The sequence below is a fragment of the Psammomys obesus genome, unplaced genomic scaffold (assembly GCF_907164565.1).
Source record: "Psammomys obesus unplaced genomic scaffold, mPsaObe1.curated_primary_1811, whole genome shotgun sequence".
NCBI lineage: Eukaryota > Metazoa > Chordata > Mammalia > Rodentia > Muridae > Psammomys > Psammomys obesus.
In genome coordinates this window covers 15,293,849-15,315,622 of record NW_026596073.1, presented here as the reverse complement: position 1 = coordinate 15,315,622, position 21,774 = coordinate 15,293,849, and the positions used below count along the sequence as shown (strand labels likewise).

The 21,774-nt window shown below is 41.5% G+C and overlaps 1 protein-coding gene across 2 annotated transcripts in view; it reads right to left on the bottom strand.

Moving 5' to 3' along the window:
* Positions 1-21,774, bottom strand: part of Cp (ceruloplasmin) — a 54,830-nt gene that overhangs the window by 9,703 nt on the left and 23,353 nt on the right. Inside the window, exons 11-19 of one of the 2 annotated variants that reach the window (XM_055626067.1) lie at positions 20,474-20,686; positions 18,389-18,596; positions 16,604-16,743; positions 15,188-15,316; positions 7,717-7,823; positions 6,066-6,282; positions 5,540-5,679; positions 4,420-4,582; positions 604-903 (exon numbers count right to left, since the gene is read on the bottom strand). In XM_055626067.1, coding sequence (XP_055482042.1) covers positions 887-903; positions 4,420-4,582; positions 5,540-5,679; positions 6,066-6,282; positions 7,717-7,823; positions 15,188-15,316; positions 16,604-16,743; positions 18,389-18,596; positions 20,474-20,686 — 1,334 coding nt within the window. In that variant the 3' untranslated portion in view covers positions 604-886. Of the gene's footprint in view, positions 1-603; positions 904-4,419; positions 4,583-5,539; positions 5,680-6,065; positions 6,283-7,716; positions 7,824-15,187; positions 15,317-16,603; positions 16,744-18,388; positions 18,597-20,473; positions 20,687-21,774 lie in introns of those variants that run through there. The other variant, XM_055626068.1, reaches the window with a different exon arrangement.

Below are 21,774 nucleotides of genomic sequence, written 5' to 3'. Positions count from 1 at the left end.
ATGCAAGTACCCAAGGAGGCCAGAAGAGGGCGCTGGGTCCTCTAGACTTAGAACTGCTGATGTGGATGCTGGGACCTCAGCCTGGGTCAGCTGAAAGAGCAGCTAGTACTCTCAGCGGTTGAGCCAGCTTTCCAGCCCTTTAGTAACCTGTTGTTGCGGATTGTAGTGTTCAAGTTGAGCCCATGAACCCAGTGAGACTGTGAAAAATGTCTACTCGATAGTGTCTGTGGAACCCTGATTTGAAGTCCTCTTGTTGGCAGTTTCCTAATTTATTATTTTATTATCTGAATTTTTTAAAAATGTTATAATCTTGGACTTTGCCTTTCTCTAGTTTCAGATAACCTCTTTCGACTATCTTTTCAGGTTTCTACAAAGTGCAGCTTAGGGTCTTTTTTTTTTTTTTTTTCTTTTCTTTTCTGTACTCTTAGCCCCAACCCCTTTCTCCATGGTTTGTTAGAGGGACTTATGAGAAGGCAAGAGTTGGAGCCACTTCAGTGAACTTTGTAATGAAACTGTGAAGACAGCCAAGGACAGGATCTGCTCATATATTTTTGGTTATAGAAAACAAAATGTAGAATGTTTGTTTTTTGAGAAAACAAAATGTAAAATGTTTGGTTTTTATTTGTTTATTTGCAAAGTCCTAACAATGCAGGTGTATATGGACTTTGTAAAGCAATTCTGTTACCCAGTGAACAAATACATGTCATGATATAGTCTGTTGATCTGTCCATCTGCAGCATTACCAGTTCCCTCACAAATGAACAGTTGAGTGGATTTTTTTAAAATGTTTGTAGCTAATCCAGCATTAAATGTTGTATTCAGCAGTGACACATACAGTGTTATGACTCATTTTCTCTTTTTTCCACTTATCACCAATTTATTTCTTTCAGCCAGACTTAGACTCTATAGAAAAAGAAATTGTAAGATGATTACTTAAAATAGTATTTTATATGGTTAAAGTCTATACATGAATGCTTTACATGTAGTCCCCCTTTTTTAAAAATACTAGTTACTTTGATTATTGCTTAATTCATTTATTTTTCATGTTTAAAAATCTCTCATTCTAAAATGCTTTAATTAAGGAAAATTTATTTTCTTCTTTGCAAAAGATTCTAATTAATCATAAAGGAGAAAAATGGTAAGTGTGCTGTGGAAAGTCTTGGCAGAGACCACACTAACCCAAAGCTTAGAGTTCAGCAATGACAGGCACGTTAGGAGGTAGGGCTCCCGCTGGAGGGATGAGCACACCCGGTGCCACAGTAGATCGCCCGAGCCCCACGAGGAAACACTGAGTGAACGCACACGGAGGAGTCTACGAGATGGTGGCTGCTCTGTGTTACAAAATGTCACTGGGGTGACTGGACCTGGTTTTGATTCCCAGACACCCACAGTCCGGCTCATAAGCATCTGTAACTCCACTTCCAAGGGATTTGATGCCCCCTTCAAGACACCGCAACCAGGTACACAAGTGGCGCCGAGACATACATGCAGGCAACACATCCACGCACACAAAATTAAATTTAGAACACACGTCAGTGATGTTAAAGACAAAAGTGAGAAGCTATCCCTCTGGATCTTTGTAGGAGATGGGGTTTTCTTTTTGGGTAAAGAGTATGATGGGATAGTTGTTGAAATCTGAAAAAGAGCTATAGTTTTAAATCACCTTTTAAAACATTTTAGGCACTGATGATGGTTACACATAAAAATATATTTAGGAAATAAAAATATATATCCATACATATATATGGACATATGTTTGCACGCAGACATTTTCAAGTGCAATACAGGAGAAAGCAGGAGAGGGAAATCAAGAGAGAACAAAAAGGCAGCTGTAACTTTCTAAGTATGGGAAGAAGGCTTGTGGGAATTCTTAGTTCTCCTTCTGTAGCTTTTATATGAGACTTAAATTATGTCCAAAGAATGTTTCAAAAATTCTACTTCATTAAATGAATGTTTTTAGATATTGTCCAGAGTATTGTAATAGATCTGACTATTTAGAATTACAGGTGTGTATAGTCTGAATTGATGAATTTAAAATTAAGCCAGCTTTCCCACTATAGTCTGTATCTGAAAGTTTATCTGACAAGAGTAGTTATAGTTCAATAAAAGTACTTTTTACATTTGTCAGAGGAGGTTTTATGTGTTTCTTCTGATAGGGAAAAAGAAACATTGAATTGACAATGGTAGTATAACGACCATTTTTAATTATTTCTTTTTTTTTTTTTTAAGAGACAGTTGTCATCTGATGCATAATGTGACAAGGTTTCACTTTATATCTATATAATTTCTCTGTGTAATGAAAGCCAGTATTTTTTTTTTTTTGAGATGCAGAGTTGATGTAGTTTTCCAAACTTATTTAAAGATTTAGACTGATATGTGTGGCTCCCTATTTTTCTGTGTGGAGGTCAGACTTTTTTCTGGTATTCTTTCTTTCAGTCCTGTATAATTTCTTTTTGTCAAATTCAATTCTCTCAAATTTCTCCATGTTCTTTCACATTGGTTATTTGCCCTATAATCCTCTCTAGTGTTTTAAAAGCACGCTCTCCTTAAACAGCAGTCACCTCTTGCTCTTCACCCAGGCTTGTTAGACAAGGAAGGAAGTCTCTAGTGTTTCTATGTGCAGGACCAGCCTGCGGCAGGCAGCAACATCCTCTGTGTGAAACATTCGCATACACAGGTTTTCAAGTGCCCCTTCCTCTCTGTTGCTTTTTTTGCATGGTTTCTTTGCAAGCAAGCTTTTCTCTTTCTCCTCTCTCTTTTTCTCTCTGTCTAACTCTCTTTTTCTTTTTCTTTGTTTTTTTGTTCCTTTCTTCCTTCCTTTGGTATGGGCGTTTTGCCTGTATACACTTGTGTGCCTTGTATCCAAAGAGACCAGAAGAGGGCAGCACAGTCCCTAGAACGGAAGTTACAGTTATACACCTGGAGTTACAGAGGGTTGTGAGCCTTTAGGTGCTAGGAATTGAACCCTGGTCTTCTGGAAGAGTGGCCAGTGCTCTTAACTGCTGAGCCATCACTAGTCTTATCAGCTTGTTTATTTAGAGAGTGGTCCTCAACCTTTCTAATGCTGTGGCCCATTAATACAGTTCCTCATATTGTAGTGACCCCCCAACCAAAAATTTATTTTTGTTACTACTTTATAACTTTAACTTTGCTACTGTTACTAATCATAATGTACATATTTGTGTTTTCTGATGCTCTTAGGTGACCCCTGTAAAAGGGTCCCTGGACCCCCAAAGAGGTTACAATGTACAGTTTAGGAATCACTGATTTAGATACTGTTTCTCACTTTCTTTCTCAGCCTCTTTGACTTTTAACCTTGGTCAAACTGTGGCATTAAACCCATCAGTTTATTTACCTATTTAGTTGGTTTTGTATTACCGGTAACTACTCTAGTAGATACATATATATATATCTATATATATATAGATATATATATATATTTTTTTTTCAAAAAAGGTGTTGGTATAATAGTAAAGATGAAAAGCTCGTTTACAATAAGGTATAATTGTGAGTGACTTTTGGATTTGTAATACATTGACTTGGACTGGGAACATAGTAGTAATGCTCTAACATCAATGAAACCATGAACTCTGTCACTAGGACCACGACATACACTCGCACACACAGTCATAGAGACATGCACACACATGCTTGCACATGCGCACACACACAAACACAAACATGCACATGCATGCTCCTTTTGTTTTTTTAAAGAAGAGGCATATTCTGTACGTAACTTCCTCCAGTTAGATTTCCCATTTCTAATTCCAACAATCTCAACTCAGAAAACAAGAAGCTGTAAACTACAGTAATGGAATTTCACTCTTTGTATATTTTGTTGGTGTGTATCCACAAGAAGATTGTTAATTTTCCTGTGGTCTGTGTGTCTGTTTGTACTTACACATGTAAGAGTTGAGGAATAAAGATTTTTAATTTTAGTTTTTTTTAGATCCTTTGTGAACAGTTTTTCTTTGGTATCACAAAGAGAACTTTTCTGGGTGGTGACTGAAGTTATACTGCTTTAAGTTGCTCCAGAGAAAAATGTTAGTGTTTCCTCCAAGAAAGAAATTAAGTTCTAAATGTTCATTTAGAATGTTTAGAATTTGTAAGTCATGGTTGCTTTCTTGTTTTAAAAAAAAAAAACAAAAAAAAAAAAAACAAAAAACGATTGTTTTTTCTTACACAGCTTTGTCTGTGTCTACACTGTCAAGCTAGCGTCGGTTTGTACAGCGCTGTTCTCGCTGTCGGCAAGTTACCAGTGCCCCGCTGCCCCAGCAGTCCAGCGCTCCTATCTAAAGACAGAAGACAGACACCAGGACAGCCAGTCCCCGAGTGCTCCCCCCGGGAGCCGTGTTTAGATAAAGCAGGAATCTTACTGCACTCATGTTACGGATCTGCAGGTACTCCCTGGATATTCACCTTGATTTGGTAAAACAGTGTAGGTCGTTTCCATCCCAGCATGGACGTGGTCGGTCACGTGGCAGTGGAGTAACCAGGTTCCAGGTGTTTGGGGAAACATTTCTAGGGTTTGGTATGTTCCGGGGAAAAGGTCAAAGACATCAGAACTATAAACTCCCCTGTGCTTCATTAGAAAAACGACAAATATGAGAGTTCATTCAGTAGCTTTTCCTTAGCCAATCAAAATATTAGAAAACCAGATGCATTTTAAAACAAAATCAAATCCTTCTGCATTTTATGTTGTGAAATCTGTGGTCCTCACTTACAGCCTCAACACTCTGAGGCCATCAAGGAAAATGTGAAGGAGGGCATTTATTAGTGAGGACAGCTATGTCCAACACCATATCTCTGGCTTGCCTCCTTGTCAGACACTTGAGAGACACAAAGCAACCAAGCTGTGGCCTCATTTCAACCTTCACTTGTGCATGGATTCATTATAGACTATCTTGCTTGTGCAACTGCAAGGCAAAGAGAGTATATAGGAAGCTGAAGAGGAGGCTGATAGAGAATTTAAATGATAGTGGCAGTTCAAGTATTCTCAAATATGTTGCTGGCATATTTCTATGGAAATAATAATATTGAAAGCCCATCAATATTAAATGTATAGAAAAGAGTACAGATTATGAAATATACATTGTGCAGTGTGCCCTTTTTTTTTTTTTTTTTTTTCTTTTTGGTATCTTGTGGATTTTCTACATTAGTTTAAGAGCAGAAAAAAAAAATGCATCTTCAAGAGGACCATTGCTTTCACAAGATAAAAGTTAGTAGGATTGTGTTCTGGGAACGTCAGTTGCTAGACACCAAATGTGAAATCTTGTCCTTATCGCTGCTGCCTTGCCCACCCTTATGTGAACTCTCCTGCCCTCTCTGTCAGCCATTCAGAATGCGTGAGCAGAACTATGAAAGACAGAAAAAAAACCTGCCAGCGTAAGTACAAGGAAGCTGGTGTATCAGTGGAGACCGCATGCTGCTCATGTTGTGAAAATGTCCCTGTTTCATAGATCTCCCTGAGGCAGCATCTTCTTGGCTAGAGTTAACTCTATTAAGCAGAGCAAGAATGACCGCTGCAGGTGGCCCTTACCTTGTACTGGAAGCTGTGGCCGTGGAAGTGAACGCTGTGCAGGTCTATTTCATTGCCCATTCCCATCACATACCAGTTGACTTCATCCCCCACGTGCATGGTGAGGCCTTGGAGGTTTCCAAACATTTTCCCATTGATAGCTGAGGAGAATACGGTACATTTCAGAATAGTGTAAACCCGTAACAGCTTCTCAGGAAATGTTAACACGTAACATAGCAGAGCTTACTTCACTATCGATGGGGAAAACAGATCTTTCAAGTTCAGTGTTATCACCGCTTTTTTTCAAGTTACTTTATATGAAGAGCCTTAATCCTGCTTGTGGATTCCTTTCATGGGGATTGAAGATTTGGAATTGGGAGAGGAGTTAGTAAAGATTTTAAATATAGCTCATTTTGTTTTTGAACAGAATTTTATATCACTGTGTTTTGTTTTGTTTTTTTTTTTAATAAAACAGCCTTACAACAAGATTTTCTTTGAAAGAAGAAAAAGGTGAAAAAGGAAAGTGTTTTGGAGTAGTTTCTCATACCATGCATTTTATTGCTTTCTATGAAGTCCTCATTGTCTTTGTCTACTTTCTCAGGGTGATCAGAGTACATTTTGATGTTGTCATCTAAGTACCAAGATTCATTCTCATCAAACACTAGAAACAAGAGGGAAAACTCCACTTTCTTTATAGGATTGAATACTTTCACGTAAGATTTCCGACAAACAATCAGTGGGCCTATGAGTCCACTATAGAGATCCTGAAAACAAGCAGAAACTACAGTTATCCTGGAAGTGCTCCCCTGAGGGAGGCGAGACCTTACCCACAATCCCAGCGGTTTTGGAGGAGTTTGTTTTAGTGGGATGCCCAGCCTAGAGGGAAGCCACCACTTCAGTGTCCTCATACTTGACATAGTTAAGTTGAAACAATGATGCATAGCAGACAGGTCACATGGCTGGTGTGGAACTTAGATATGTCCAGAGGCCAAAAGTTGCCTTAACCTAATGAGCTACCGGAACAAACAGTGTTGGTTGTTCATCTCATAAACTCGTGAGCTCATCATGGTGAGCCCAGCATTGTGGCCGTCACTGTATACCCATGGCCACTGTATACCCACGGCCGAATGAAACAAAGCCATGGAGTTCACATAGGAGCTCACCTAGGAACAGAAGACGTGAGTAGAAGCCAAGGAAATTGTCCATTAGCATTAGAATGCTAATACCTACGAGAATACCTACATGAAAGACCACAGTTAACTCTTAAACACCTGGGGAGTTTGGTGTGGCCAGGTGCTTTTCAGGGATGGCAGGTTGTGTCTTGTATCATCCTCGGGCTATATCATATTAGTGAAGTTCAGGCTGCGTTCCAGCCTCTGAAACATTGGACAGGGAATAACGGCAGTCTGCACGTTATTCCAGTCACATTCATTGGTCAGTGGAGGGAAGATTTGGTGGGGAAAGTCTGTAGGCTGGGCGGCAGCAGCTGAAACAAACTACAAGAACTGAAGCATGAAAACAGAGAGGAATAGGCTGAGCAACTGATAGTGGCAGATTGTCTGGGAGAGAGCAATGGTTTCAGGTTCCTGCATGAGTGAATTGGTAGAACCTGCTACTTGTCCTGTCGTTTTTATTGTTGTTGTTTTACAACAGGAAATAAAGGGGTGGAGGAAGACCCCTTTAGAAGTGTCCATTTTAGAAGGTGCTAGGTATAAGTCTCTGGGAATTTCTGGTTGGGTCCCCAGCAAGCAGCTAAATTGACAGGTTGAGAACTTAGAAGGGATTCTGATCAAGATTTAGTTCTGCACAACAGCTTACTTGAGGCGGTTGCTGGGTGTTTCATTGCAATATTTTATTTAATAATAGCTACAGTTCTGAATGGCTGTAGGGTCTGTAAAAAACACTGAAGCCACGTGTCTTAGTTCTTTGCATTTAACATGTTTTTATATCAAAAGAGAAACAAAATACATTGGTTTTAAATTCTTGCTACGTATTATCAATAACCAGGAATATGATAATTATAATTTTATATTTTAAAGCAAACCTACCAAAAATGTAACCTGAAATAGATTACAGAGCAGCTTAATTCCTGTGATTGCGACATAGATTTGAGCACAGGAAAGCTCTAACTGTATCTGTTTTCAATTGTCTCTCTCTAACTGGGGAATTCTTAAAAAAACAAATGGTTGAATGTTTACCTTAACGTGGTCCACGGTTGAGTAATAAGCCCATGGGATGCAAGGTGTGTCCTCTCTTCCAGCGCCTGACCTTTCTGGGATTTGCCATATATAAGTGCGAATTTCACCTAAATTAGCCAAGAGTTACATGCCTGGTTATATTCCGTTTGTATCTGACACACATGATGCGTTTTACATGCATATGCATTTTTAGACACATACAATGTGCATATATTTAGCATATGCATATATTAAGCCTTGATAACCAGTGATCAAGAAAGTAAGAATGTCAAGATAGCTACTCAAAAAATAATAGTATTCCAAATTATTTCAAGAATTTAGTTTTTAAATATTATGGTGAGTATATGTGCAGGTGAGGGTGTGTGTGTGTGTGTGTGTGTGTGTGTGTGTGTGTGTGTGTGTGCACGCTTGCCACAGCACGTGTGAAAGTTGGGATAGTAGGTGGGAATTCTCTCTTTCAACCATATGGGTTCTAAAGATGCAACTTTAGATGTTCTCAGGCATGGCAGAAAGCACCTTTACCTACCGAACCACCTTGATGGCCTGGGAGTTTAGTTCTAAGGCATTTTTAGGTCTTTGTATGTCCTTGAATTAATCAGTTCTCATTCACTTGCCGTACCACAAAGCCAGAGGGCGGTCATTCTAATGTCATAGACTGAAGAAACTGCATGGATCCATCTCTTCTTACTTAATATCTTTTTTCTGTAGATACCATTAGGTTGCCCTCTGCCCCAGCACCTTGCCCACGGTGTATCCGTGTGATTACGCTCTGTAGAGTCATCTTTACCTTCCTTTACTTTCCTGCTTCCTTTTCACCATCATCCTCAGTGAGCTGACGATTCCTCAGAAAAAGCCATGAAACCACTTGATCTTAAAGGTCACGGACTTCTAATTCTGTCTCCTTCTGTTATCATCTGATTCTATCATACCATGTACTTCTTTGTCACTGTTTCGTCACATCCAAGACATATATTAGTCCTTGATGCTTTGAAGACAGACATTTACCCTGTCCTCTTACTTTGTCATGTACCCTTTTCCCACATACTCCTGGCTTTTCTCCAGTCTGACCTTTTCCAGTTGCCACAGAGCTTCCTGTATATCTGTCCAAGAACCTTGACTGGCAGCTTTGCCAGCTCACCTGTCCTGACTCCCCTCTGTGTACATAGACTTTGCCACTTCCTGTAAACATATAACTGTCAGATTAACACTGTAGAGTCTGAAATCCTTTACTAGGGAAATGAGCAAGAGCTGAGGTCTGGAATTAAGGGTTTTCCGCCTTTCCTCAAACTATCACTTTCAGTCCCAGTTTCCTCATCCCTTGTCTGGGCAGAAAATTTCACCAAGAATATAAAATGTAAATGTTAAACACAAAATGTAAAAGTGAGACCTCACCATCTGACTTCTGCTGAGCACTCTTATTTCTATAAATTGTTCTTCCAGCCTGCTCTGTCACGAGGGATTGATTCCCAAAGCCTTAGAGTCACCCTTGACACCTCCTTCCATAAGACTCAAGTGCCCAATTTCCAGCAGACTCTTTTGGTATTCCTTTAAAGTAGAATTGCAGCATCACAACATCTTATCCCTTCATCTGGTTCAGCCAAATGTTGTTAATTCTAAGTTTCATTTTTTTTCCCCACCGAGTTTAGTGCAGGGTTTCCCTAATTGACCCTTAACGTTTCCATTTTGCCCCTATAGTCAATTACTCATAAGTCAACCAGAAAAGCCTTTTAAAAATCCTTAACCAGATAAATCCCCTTTAACTCAAATCTTCAGGTGAGTGTTTAGTATAAAACCCTTGAGGCCTGGACTTCCAAGATGGCGGCAGCCAGAGTGCACTGTTTCTGATGACCAGATGACCAGAGACTGTGGTTACGGTGAATAACCCAAAACACTGGACATCGGTGTTTCCCCAATGGGAGGGGACATCCTGGGAGCTGGGGACCGTAATTCCAGGCACCCCACAGCGGTCTCCCAGGTCAAGGAGTCACACAAGATCCCGTGGTGCCCAGTGCAGATCTGCCTATACGGAGCAAGAGTCCCCAGTCCCAGAGATGCCCCGCTGCGCCAACCAAACCTCAGGTTTTTCCACCTCCATGAGGGCAGTGCCTGCATACGAGGTCCAGGAGCCGTGCAGAGTCCCAGACTCACGGCGCCCGAGACGGTCTGCCTTTATGAACATGAGTCCCCAGTTTCAGGGGTACTCTGTGTCAGCAGTCAGACTTGAATCCCCCCCCTTCCAAGGGCAGCTCCTAGATAGCTGGGGTCAGCATCCCAACCAATCCATGGCCCTACTGTTCCCCCTGTGAGACCAGCTGGACGATATGAACATACAGGGCGTGAGGACAAGATGGTGGAGCCCAGCCAAATATGAGTGCTGGGAGCACAGCTCCTGCTTGGCCTCCAAACGACTGTACAGCGAAATCCGATTCCTTAAAGCCAGGGACGGTTCACTGTCCAGATGACTTCGCAATGCCAAAACCTGCTCACCATCTCCCTGAACCTTCCGTTCCCATCTAGGACACAGCCAGCAGAGGGGTGAGCCGTAGGAGGGACTCATCCCCCGTTGACCACCATGCCAAGGAGACCAGTGGTGCCCCCCTCCCCCACTCCTTCATCTTTTTTTTTAATTTTATTTTTTCTTATCAGTTACATTTTATTAACTCTGTATCCCAGCCGTATCCCACTCCCTCATTCCCTCCCTCATCTCCACCGTGCCCCTTTCCAGGTCCACTGATGGGGGGGAACCTCCTCCCCATTCATCCGATCCTGTTTTATCAGGTATCTTCAGGACTGGCTGCAAAGCCTAACAGGACTGCTCCTCCCTTGGGGGGTGGGGAGGTCAAAGAGCCAGTCATTGAGTTCCTGTTAGAAATAGTCCTTGTTCCCCTCACTATGGGAATCCAATTGGTTACTGAGCTACCACAGGCTACATCTGAGCAGAGGTTCTAGGTTATATCCATACATGGTCCCTGGTTGAATGTCAGTCTCAGAAAAGACCCTGTGTCCAGATATATTTGGTCCTTGTGGCCACTCCTTCATCTTAGAGCCCTTTCCCTGCTGACTCTGGACCTGCCTGTCTCACCTGGGACAAAGCCAGCAGAGGTGAAGAGTCCTCTGAACCACATCTGCCAACCCAAGGCTGCCTGTGCAGCCCAAGCAACATTCACCTTAGAGTCCTCTCCACCCCCTCCCGTACCACCTAGACATCAGAAATCACCAGGCCTGCTTTCACCAGAGACACTAGACAGATGGCTAGAGGTCAGCATAAGCACACAAGCAACAAAACCCAGGACCAAATGTCACCACTTGAAACCAGCTGTCCTACCACAGCAAGCCCAGGAGATAATAACACACCTGAAGCATAAGAAAAATGATCTTAAATCTGAGATTATGAAAATAATAGAGGCCTTAAAGGAGGAAAATAAAGAACTACAGGAAAATACATCCAAACAAATGAAGGAATTGAATAAATCCTTTAAAGATTTACAGGAAAATGGAGTAAAAAAATAGAGAAAGCTGTTCAAGACCTAAAAATGGAATTAGAAGTAATAAAGAAAGCAATCAGAGGCAATCCTGCAGGTGGAAAACCTAGGAAAGAAAACAGAAACAGAGACAAAGCATCACCAACAAAAATACAAGAGATGGAAGAGAGAATCTCAAGTGTAGAAGATAGGGTTGAAGTAATCGATACATCAGTTGAAGAAAATGTTAAAACTAAAAAGTCCCTGCCACAAAACAACCAGGAAATCTGGGACACTGTGAAAAGACCAAACCTAAGAATAATGGGAATGAAAGAAGGCGGAAGCCTTCCAGCTCCAAGGCCCAGAAAATATTTTCAACAAAATCATAGAAGAAAACCTCCCTGACCTAAAGAAAGAGAATGCTGTAAACATACAAGAAGCTTACATAACTCCAAATAGATTGGCCCAGAAAATAAAATCCTCCCACACATAATAATAAAAACACTGAATCTAAAGAGCAAAGAAAGATTATAAGCTGCAAGAAAAAAAGGACCAAATCATATACAAAGGCAAACCTATCAGAATTACACCTGACTTCTCAACAGAGACTATGAAAGCCAGAAGGGCTTGGACAGACTACTATACCCAGACTACTATACCCAGCAAAACTTTCAATCACCATAGATGGAGAAAACAAGATATTCCATGACAAAACCAAGTTTAAGCAGTACCAAGCCACAAATCCAGACCTACAGAAAATACTAGAAGGAAAACTCCAACCCAAGGAGGCTAACTACACCCACAAAAACACAGGAAATAAATAACCCACATCCCCAAAACCAAAAGAAAGAAAACACACACATTCTACTATCACCAACTTCAAAATAACAGGAATTAACAGTCATTGGTCATTATATATCTTAACATAAATGGCCTCAAATCCCCAATAAAAAGATACAGGCTAACAGAATGAATGTGAAAACAGGACCCATCCTGCTGCATACAACAAACACCTGAGCAATAAAGATAGCCATTACCTCAGAGTAAAGGGCTAGGAGAAGGTATTCCAAATAAATGGACCCAAGAAGCAAGCTGAAGTAGCCATTCATATCTAATAAAATAGAGTTTCAACCAAAACTAATCAGAAGACATGGGGAAGGGCATTTCATGACCATTAAAGGAAAAAATCCACCAAGATGACAGCTATTTCAATTCTGAACATCTATGTCTTAAATGCAAGCGCATCCACATTTTTAAAAGAAACTAAAGCTTAAATCACACATCGAACCCCACACATAAATAGTGGAAGACTCCAACACCCCACTCTCACCAATGGATAGATCATTGAGACAGAAGCTAAATAGAGAAATAATGAAACCAATAGAGGCCATGAATCAAATGGACCTAACATACCTACGGAACAATTCACCCAAACACAAAACAATATAGTACATTCTTCTCAGCATCTCCCAGAACCTTCTCCAAAATTGACCATGTATATGGTCACAAAGCAAGCCTCAACAGATACTAGAAGACTGAAATAACCCATGCTTCTTATCAGACCACCATGGATTAAAGTTGGAACTCAACATTAACAGAAACAACAAAAAGCCTACAAGCTCATGGAAATAGAACAACTCCCTACTCAATTACCACTGGGTCAGGGATGAAATCAAGAAAGAAATTAAAGACTTTCTAGAATTCAATGAAAATGAAGGCACAGCATACCCAAACTTATGGGACACAATGAAAGCAGTGCTAAAAGGAAAGTTCATATCACTAAGTGACTTCATAAAGAAATTGGAGAGATCCCATGCTAGCAACTTAACAGCACACCTGAAAGCTCTAGAACAAAAAGAAGCAGACATATCGAGGAGTAGACATGGGGCTGGAGGACAAAAGGCCTATAGCGAAAGGAGAACCTGGGTGAGGGCATCTCTGACAAGCTTGAGACCTAAATCAGGGTGGGCTTCTTGGGGGGATATGAGAGGGACTCTAGCAGAGACTTCTAGTATTAGGAGCCATAGAGACTGAAGAGGACGCCCTCTAACTAGACTAGTCTCCTAGCAGAGGGAGGAGATCACCAACCCACCCACAAAAACTGACTCAAAATTCATCCTGCCTACAAGATGTGCTGGGATAAAGATAGAACAGGTATAGCAGAGACTCAGGGAAGGTCCAACCAATGCCTGGCCCAACCCAAGACCTACCTTGTGGGAGAGAACCAACTCCTGACACTATTAACAATACTCTGCTATGTTTGCAGAAAGGAGTGAAGCAGTGTTGTCCTCTGAGAGGATCCACCTAACAGTGCCTGGAAACAGATGCTAAGGCTCATAGCCAAACATTGGGTGAGGTATAGGGAGCCTTGTGGAAAAGTGGGAGGAAAGAGAAAAGGACCTGGAGATGACAGAAGCTCCACAAGAAGATCAACAGAGACAATCAGGGCCCAGAGGGGTTTCCTGAGACTGAATTATCAACCAAGAACCATGCATGAACTGGACCTAGGCCCCCTACAAAAAAGTAACAGATGGGCAGCTCAGGCCTCATGTGGGTGCCCTAGTAAGGGGAGCAGGGTCTTTTTCTGACATGGATTTTCTTGCCAGCTTTTTAATTACTTCCCCGTGGAGGGACTGCCTTGTTAGGCCACAGGGCAAGGGGACACACTCAGCCCTGTTATGACTCAAGGAGCTAGAACAGATGGGAAAGGGAGCTCCCCTTCTCAAAGGAATTGGGGAGGGAGATGGGAGAAAGGGAGGGAGGGTGGGACTGGGAGGTGAGGAAGGATGGGGATATTACCAGGATATAAAGTAAATAATAAACAAACAAACAAACACCCTTGAGTTCTAATCATAGACCCCTACCTGGTTCTCTGTTCTTTTCATCCATTCCCAAGGTTCCTACTCTATTCCTTCTTTCCCTGTTTCCCATCTGCTAACACTCTGTTCCCCACTTCACTCTGCTCTTATCCCTGTCCTCTTTACTATTTCTAAGAGACACAAAACATGTTTCCACGTTGAGGCCTAGAATATTATATCACAATTGCCTGAGCTGCGTCTCCTTTATCATTTAAATGTGTTCACCCATGTCCAGCCCTGTGACTGTGCTACCTAAAATACAACATCATTATGATGCTCTCATGGGTCTTTTTCATAGCCTTGTTTACAACTCAATATTGTCTGCTTTTATCTCTTTTAGAAAAGCAAGAGAGAAGTTCTTGCTTTATCTTCCCTTAAATTTATAAAAGTAATTCTACAGGGCACTCTCTTTTTTGCTTTAGTATGTTTGGGAACTGATAAGGGTGGGGTTTTTTTTATTATTTTATTTATTTTTGTTTTCTGTGTTTTTGTTTTGTTTCATTTTGTTTTGTTTTTGAGACAGGGTTTCTCTGTGTGGTCTATTCTGTTCTGGACTCATTTTGTAGACCAGGTTGGCCTTGAACTCACAGAGACCCACCTGCCTGTGGCTCCCAGAGTGCCAGGATTACAGGTGTGCACCACCACGCCCAGCTCTGATAAGTTTTTAAAACAAACCCTTCCCTGTAAAACAATTTTGTTTTTTATTTCAGTGTGTATAATATATCTTCATTTTTCTCTTAATTAAACATCTCTTGAGCTCCTGGGACATGCCTGCTACTGAAGCAAACACTCAGGCTTTAAAATTCCAAACCACAGACATTGTTAGAGAGGCTGGTGCATGACTGGTCTACCTCACAGAACAACAGATGCCACCTCAGATCAGTTCAGGGGGCATCTCTCTGGCTCATTCTTCCATGTTTGTGAGTCTTTGATACCTCCATGTTTGTTTTTCAGCCCTCCTGCAAATTGTTTTGGTGTAAACATGTGTTTGTACTCAAGAACCCACACAGAGCTGTTCCCGGCATCTTTTGTCTCCGCCTTCCTTTGCATTCCCCGGCAACAAACTCATTTGGAAGGACTTATTCTTTACAGCAGCTAGCACTGGTGGAGTTTCTATAAAATCTGTGCAACACATCCCTCTGCCCCCAGTACCTGGCAGTGTTGGAACAACTGTAGAACTCTCTGTTCTCACCCCGTGAGCATGTATGGAATACGGCCTGGATGCCATGTTTTTAAAGACAATTTTAACTCTGTCTCCAACATCTGCATGAATTTTTGGACCTGGTAGAAGTGAAAAGGAAGAGCGGCTTAGTATGTTGGAATTTCCATCAGTGATAAAGGCAAAAATCAGGTAACTTTTCAGTGTAAAGGATGGAAGCTCCTTGTTCTTTATAATTTTTTTTTTAATATTAATCACAAAGCTCCTTTTTTTGTCCATGGATTTATGCTGTTACAGTCTATGATTTATTTCGGGTCCCAGAGGACTGCATAAAAACACAAGAGAAAGTTTCTCTGAATCTGGAGACCATAGTGTAACTCTCATCCAATGTTCTGGGGGAAGCTGTAGCCTAACAAAGCCCTGAGGGTCAGAGTCTAACAGGGACAGCTAGTGGCAGGCCAGGAGCTGCTTTGCACAGCTTACTCTTAGGGCTCAGTGTTAGAACTTCCAGCCTCTACCGAGCATGAAATTAGCAAAGGGTTGCGCTGGCGAGGATGAAGCTGGCCCTCCAGTTTCTGTTCTCCAGACAACTATAGCTGTTTCCTGTGCTTTTCCTGTTACCCTCAAAAGCGCCATTAGCACTAAAGCAGCCATTCTCAACCTGGGGATTGAACAACCTTATCCCAGTGGTTGCCTAAGATCATCAGAAAACAGATACTTTACAGTACGATCTGTAACAGTGGCAAAATTACATTTATGAAGTAGCAAAGAAATTAATTTATGGATGGGGTCACCAAAAGAGAGTCATAGCATTGGGAAGGTCGAGAACCACTGATCTAGAGTATCTCACAAGGGGAAGTCTGATCCCATGGAACCCAGGAAAGGTTCAAAAATTGAGCACCTCACCTCATAGGTTTCAGGTTATATACTCTGTCTTAATGTGGCTCCTGATAACCCGAAGCCAACTTTCCCCTGATTCTGTATTAGGAAATACATTTTATCATCCCCACATATATCTTTTTCTTGTAACTGATTACATCTTAATTTTTCAAGTAAATAGAAGTGGGTTTTTTTTTTGGGGGGGGAAGGGTGAAATAAAAAGGAGAAATTGGGTAAGCTATTTATTCAGAGGTATTTTCTAGAAACTTCACCAAAACTATCGGCATCAAATAGAAGTAATTTTATCAGTTTTTGGAATAACACATTATTCCTGGTGGAAATAAGTGATAGTATCTGTATTATTCAGCAAACACAAATTTCTGGGGTTTTTTGTTGAATGATTTTTGTTGTTGTTGTTGTTTGAATGGCTTTGCAGTAAGAACTAGGGAGACCATCTACATGGATGCCAGCTGCTGCAGGCAGCTCTTGTCACTAATACGAGGCCACCACGATGGGGCTGGTCACCTTACCAAGGATGCCCAGATGCTCATCCTCAGCTTTTCTCTTCACCTGTTCTCTGAATGTGCCGTCGGTAAATTGCCGATACAAAACTTTCTTGTACTTTGAGCCTATGTAAAACTCTTCCTTGTCCAAAAATACATTTGATACACTAGAAAAGGAAAGTCAGTGCAGGTTAGTATTTGTTTTCATGAAAGAAAAGGAATTAAGTTTTAATTATTGATTAAAAATTTTTGTGAATAGTTATGCTCATTTAAACTTATTTTTCATCCCAGTCAGAGAGAGAAAAAAAACTTTAAAAATGGGGAGATGTCCAAAATACCTGGGCGCAGGGGCCCCTGCAGAGACCGATACTCCAACCTAAGGACCTTGCATGGAGAGGACCTAGACCCCCTGTTCAAAGGAAGCCCATTGGCTGCTCAGTTTCCAGATGGGTTTCCTAGTAAGGGGTACAGGGGCCATCTCTGACATGAACTCAGTGGCTAGCTCTTTGATCCCCCCCCCCCGGGGGGGGGTGCAGCCTTGCCAGGCCACAGAGGAAGATGATGAAGTCAGCCTTGATAAGACCTGATAAGCTAGCATCAGAGAGAAGGGGAGGACCTCCTATCAGGGGACTAGGAAAGGGCACAGAGAGAGAAGAGAGAGGGTGGGTGGGACTGGGAGGAGACAAGGGAAGGGGTTGCAGTGGGGATACAAAGTGAATAAATTGTAATAAATAAATATATAGATAAAATAAAATTTTAAAAAAGGGACATGTGATATAAAGAGAGCTGTCCAGTGATCTGCTCCTGTCCTGGCCCTGACTCTTGCCATCTGGAGAAGGAGCCTTAGTTCTTATGCCCCTAAAGACAGGCATTGATCAAATCATCTTATCACAATTTCACACTCTAAAGTGTTGAGTCCAAGTTCAAACAATTTGGAGTTAATGCAATAGTTTCAGTCAGTAGAAACTGAAATGGCGCATTTTTTCCTAGTTATTCCTTTTTTCTAAAGTTTTAGTTGACTAATGGTTCTTTTTAATCACTTTATGCAAATCACAGAAACAACCTTTCAGTCCTTTCTATCTCAAACCACATGTATCACTGACATCAAACTATCGAGCTAGCTTCTGTCCGCCAGGTCATTAGGTCCACTGGGCATCCTGGGCCTACCTGTCCCACTGGTTAGCCTAACTCCTCAGATCATGTGCATATGAGGTCACAGGATGAAAATGACATGATCGAGCAGACATGCCTGGGAAAAAAAATGGGGCCACCCTAGAAGTGTCAGCTGATGACACATGATTCTGAGATGGATGGTTCTGATGCTCCTGAGGCTGATGTTCTTTACTGGGATTTATTCTTACTGATTTTTTTTTTTTTTTTTACTTTTTTTTACAGTGTTTGTGTCATTAGTGGCTCTGAACATATTTTTGTTAAGGCCTTAGAGGAAAAAACTTCTGAGCGTTTAAAAAGTATACAGCAGATTTAGGAATATGGAATGCCTGATTGTTATGCTGGAAATGAAATCAGGGGGAAGAAATAAGCAATACTGTGGCTGCTCTCATTTGGGTTGAGTTTGACCGTGAGTTTGTCCGTCAGAAAAGCAGGGATGCAGAGTCAGAATAGGTCAAGGGATGGTGTCCTAGGAGGATGCCAAGAGAAGCAGAAATGAGTGAGCACAGATTCCCAGGAAGTGCTCATTGCTATTGCTTAATGCTGCTGTCGCTTTTTCCTAAGGGTTAGCACAAATCTTTAAGGAAAGGGAGTCTCAAAGTTACGGCTGAATCCTTTGGGAATCTAAGGTTGGAAAGTTACTTTTGCTCTTGTAAACGATGCAGCTCCTTTTCCCAGACCCTGCTTGGTGAATAGTCCCATTCCGCCTCCACTGCCGCAATATAGTAGGTCCTTTCTGCCAGGTAGACTGTGGGGTCCTCAGACTGACGCCCACACTGGTTCACGGTGTATCTTTGCTTCATGCCACCTGTGTAGTGATCTGTTGTAAGACACTCTACATCAAAGGTCCCTGCAGTGGTAAAATAGAAAACTAGTTACATTTTGATCAGTATTTTTATCCCCCAGACTTACTGAGCATCAGTTACTATCTCAGCTCATCAGGCTTCCCACGGTTCTGATCCTCACATCACCCACTGCTTGCTCTTCTCCAAACACAGAAGTCTCTTTACTTTTCTCAGTACCAGCAAAGGGTGTATCTGTCTCAGGACATCTGTTATTCTCCCTGCTTGGAACTTCACAGATGCGGGATGCGGGATGCGGGACATTCGATCACTCTGAATGAAACCCAAGATTGTCTTGTTTTCCGGAAAGTCCTGTTTCTAGTTGTGTGCCTCGGACATAGTACACACCTTTAATCCAAGAACTTTCTGCTTGAATATTGTAAATAAGATTAGATAAAATCAACCGTAGGTTAAGAGGTAGAGCAAGTAACCAGCTAACAACAGGAGTGAACACAGGGAAAGAAAAAAACCATAGAGGGTGAGAGGAAGTCAGGAGAATGGATGGAGAGATGCACAGGAAGTAGAAGAGAGGGACATTCGGTTTGAGGAGTTTTTGACATGACAGGGGAAAGGAACATGGCTGAGGAGGAAGGTCAGCTGGGTGCTTTCTCTGCCATTCTGAGCTAGCAGGCTTTCATGTCAGCAGCTGGCTAGTGAGTCTTTATTGGTAAATTGAATGACATTAAAAAAAATTACAGATGTGTGTATAGCTCATGCTCTTACATATTCTTTTTCTTTTTTGTTTTGTTTTGTTTTGTTTTTTCGAGACAGGGTTTCTCTGTGTAGCCCCGGCTGTCCTGGACCGCTTTGTAAATCAGGCTGGCCTCAGACTCACAGAGATCTGCCTGCCTCTGCCTCACAGAGTGCTGGGATTGCAGGTGTGCAGCACCACAGCCAGCTACGCTCTTAATTCTCATATCTCTTAAGAGTGCATCTCGGAAGAGTATCTCTCACTATTATCTATCACCCTCTTCTCTTTTATTTTTATTCATGGGCTTAAAATTGCCTGATCTTGAGTAGCCCAGTGAGTCACAAGTGATTATATTTTCATGATCTGATTAATATTCTTTCCTCTTTGTTTTAATTTAATTTAATCCTTGAGAACCAGGCTTACAGATGTGTCTAAATGCGCTTGGCTACAGTTCTAATATAGAATACCCAACTGCAAGCAGTCAGCAAGCCACCCCCATATCAAAGCTGTAGAGACAAGAGGAAAGCCTGCGCGCAGGAGTCATTTCTTCTAGTCTGCTTTTTCGCAGTTATCTTTAACTGAAAAGGGCCCATCTCAGAGATTCTGCCGTTTGAAACAAGGAACACACACACTCCACCCACAAATAGGAAAGAAGTTCACCTGATGAGTATTTCAACAACAGTGGCCCAGTAACTCTTTTAAGAGAAGCTCTATTTGGGAAGGTTTGAATGTTTATCACCCAATATACAGTTTTCAACCAAAACTGCATAAATTTACTGTCCTAGCTAGTTTTATTTCAATTCAACAAAAGCTAATGTCATTTGAGAGGAGGGAAACTCAGATGAGAAAACGCCTCTATAGGATACAGCCGTAGGGTATTTTCTTACTTAGTGATTGACTGGGGAGAAGTCAGCCCATTGTGGGCGGTTCCGTTCCTGGGCTGGTGGTCCTGGGTTCTGTTAGAAAGCACACTGGACCAGCCAAGAAGAGGAAACCAGTAAGCAGCTCCTCTCCGAGTCCCCTGTATCAATTCCTATCCTTCTTGAGTTCCTCTCCCTACTTCCTTTAATGATGAACAGTTACGTAGAAGCTTGAGCATCAAATAAACCCTTCCCTCCCCCATTTCTTTGGTCATGATATTTTATCCCAGCACTAGTAACCCAATTAAGGCATTGACCAATAAGAGAAGCGCACCTGTCACGTCGGGCTTCATGAGAAGGGTGAGACTTGCATGGGGGAATAGGTTTGCAGTGTCTCGTCTCTCTCCTTTGGACAAGTAAGTGTTTCCTGAGAAGTATATCCCGTGTATGTCAGCCTCATTCCCAGCACTGAACAAATACCACACAATGGACTCTCCCAGACACATATTGAGGCCAGGCTGATTCCCGTACATGAATCCATTCACGGCTGCAAAAGTTGAAGAAGGGAAAGAGGGAAAGGTTTAAAGATAACATTCCATTAGATGGAAACCTCCTTCCTGACTTCCTAATGTAAGGATACACACAAGCCTGCCTGTTGTTTCTGTGTCAGACATGTTTCTTCTCTCCCTAGAGCAGCCCCAGCTGCAGGGAGCAGATCTGAGTTCACAGAGCGTGAGCTTCGGTGTCCCCGCCACTCTGGGGATTTCAGGGGTTTAGCTGGAGTGAAATTCCAGGCTGTGTTTCTTCTTTCAAAGGTCATGTTTGTGAACACTACATCTGGGAATAGTAACAGCTCACCCTCGGTATGTCACACACTGGCAATGTATCTGTTGTTTTACCTGAAAAAAGAATTTTCCCTGATTCATCTTGGAAAGCTGCGAAAATCCTGTGTAGGAAAATTTCTCTCACTGCTGTTTCCAAAGTGCAAAAAAATGTAATATTGTATTAAAGTAATATTGTAAAGATTTTGGGTGGTGTGACTAAAATTATTCCAGCTTTAAAAGAAAAAAAGCAATCTGTACTTCAACTTCACAAATTCTGCTTCCTCCCATTACAGTAATGTTTACTGTTATCTCTGAATGGTGTGGGTCTTTGGAACAATTAGCTCACCATCTCTAAACACGAACTACATTTAAATTAGCTAAAGCATAATAAAACTGATGCTCGTCTTCATTTAAATAAAATTGCTGCAAGCTTCCTTGGGTCTTAGGAATTTTAAAACTTGTCAGTTAATTCTGATAAGCAATCAAGTATGAAAGTCATGATGGCAGAGTTCATATTTTTGGATCATTGAAAAATAAAAGGAGCCTGTCATTACGAATGAGGAAAGCACCTAACTCATTATTTTCAAACTGAGCATGCCATCAGAATCAGTTAAAGGATTTGTTAAGTACAGATTCCTGGGAATTATTCCAACATTTATAATTCAGTAACTCAAAAGTGGGTCCAAGAATTTGCAATTCTAACACGCTCTTGGGATAAAACATGCTGCTGATCTAGGGACCACACTCTAAATACACAATCAGAGGCCAGCAAAATAGCTCAACAGATAAAGCCACTTGATGGGAAGCCCAC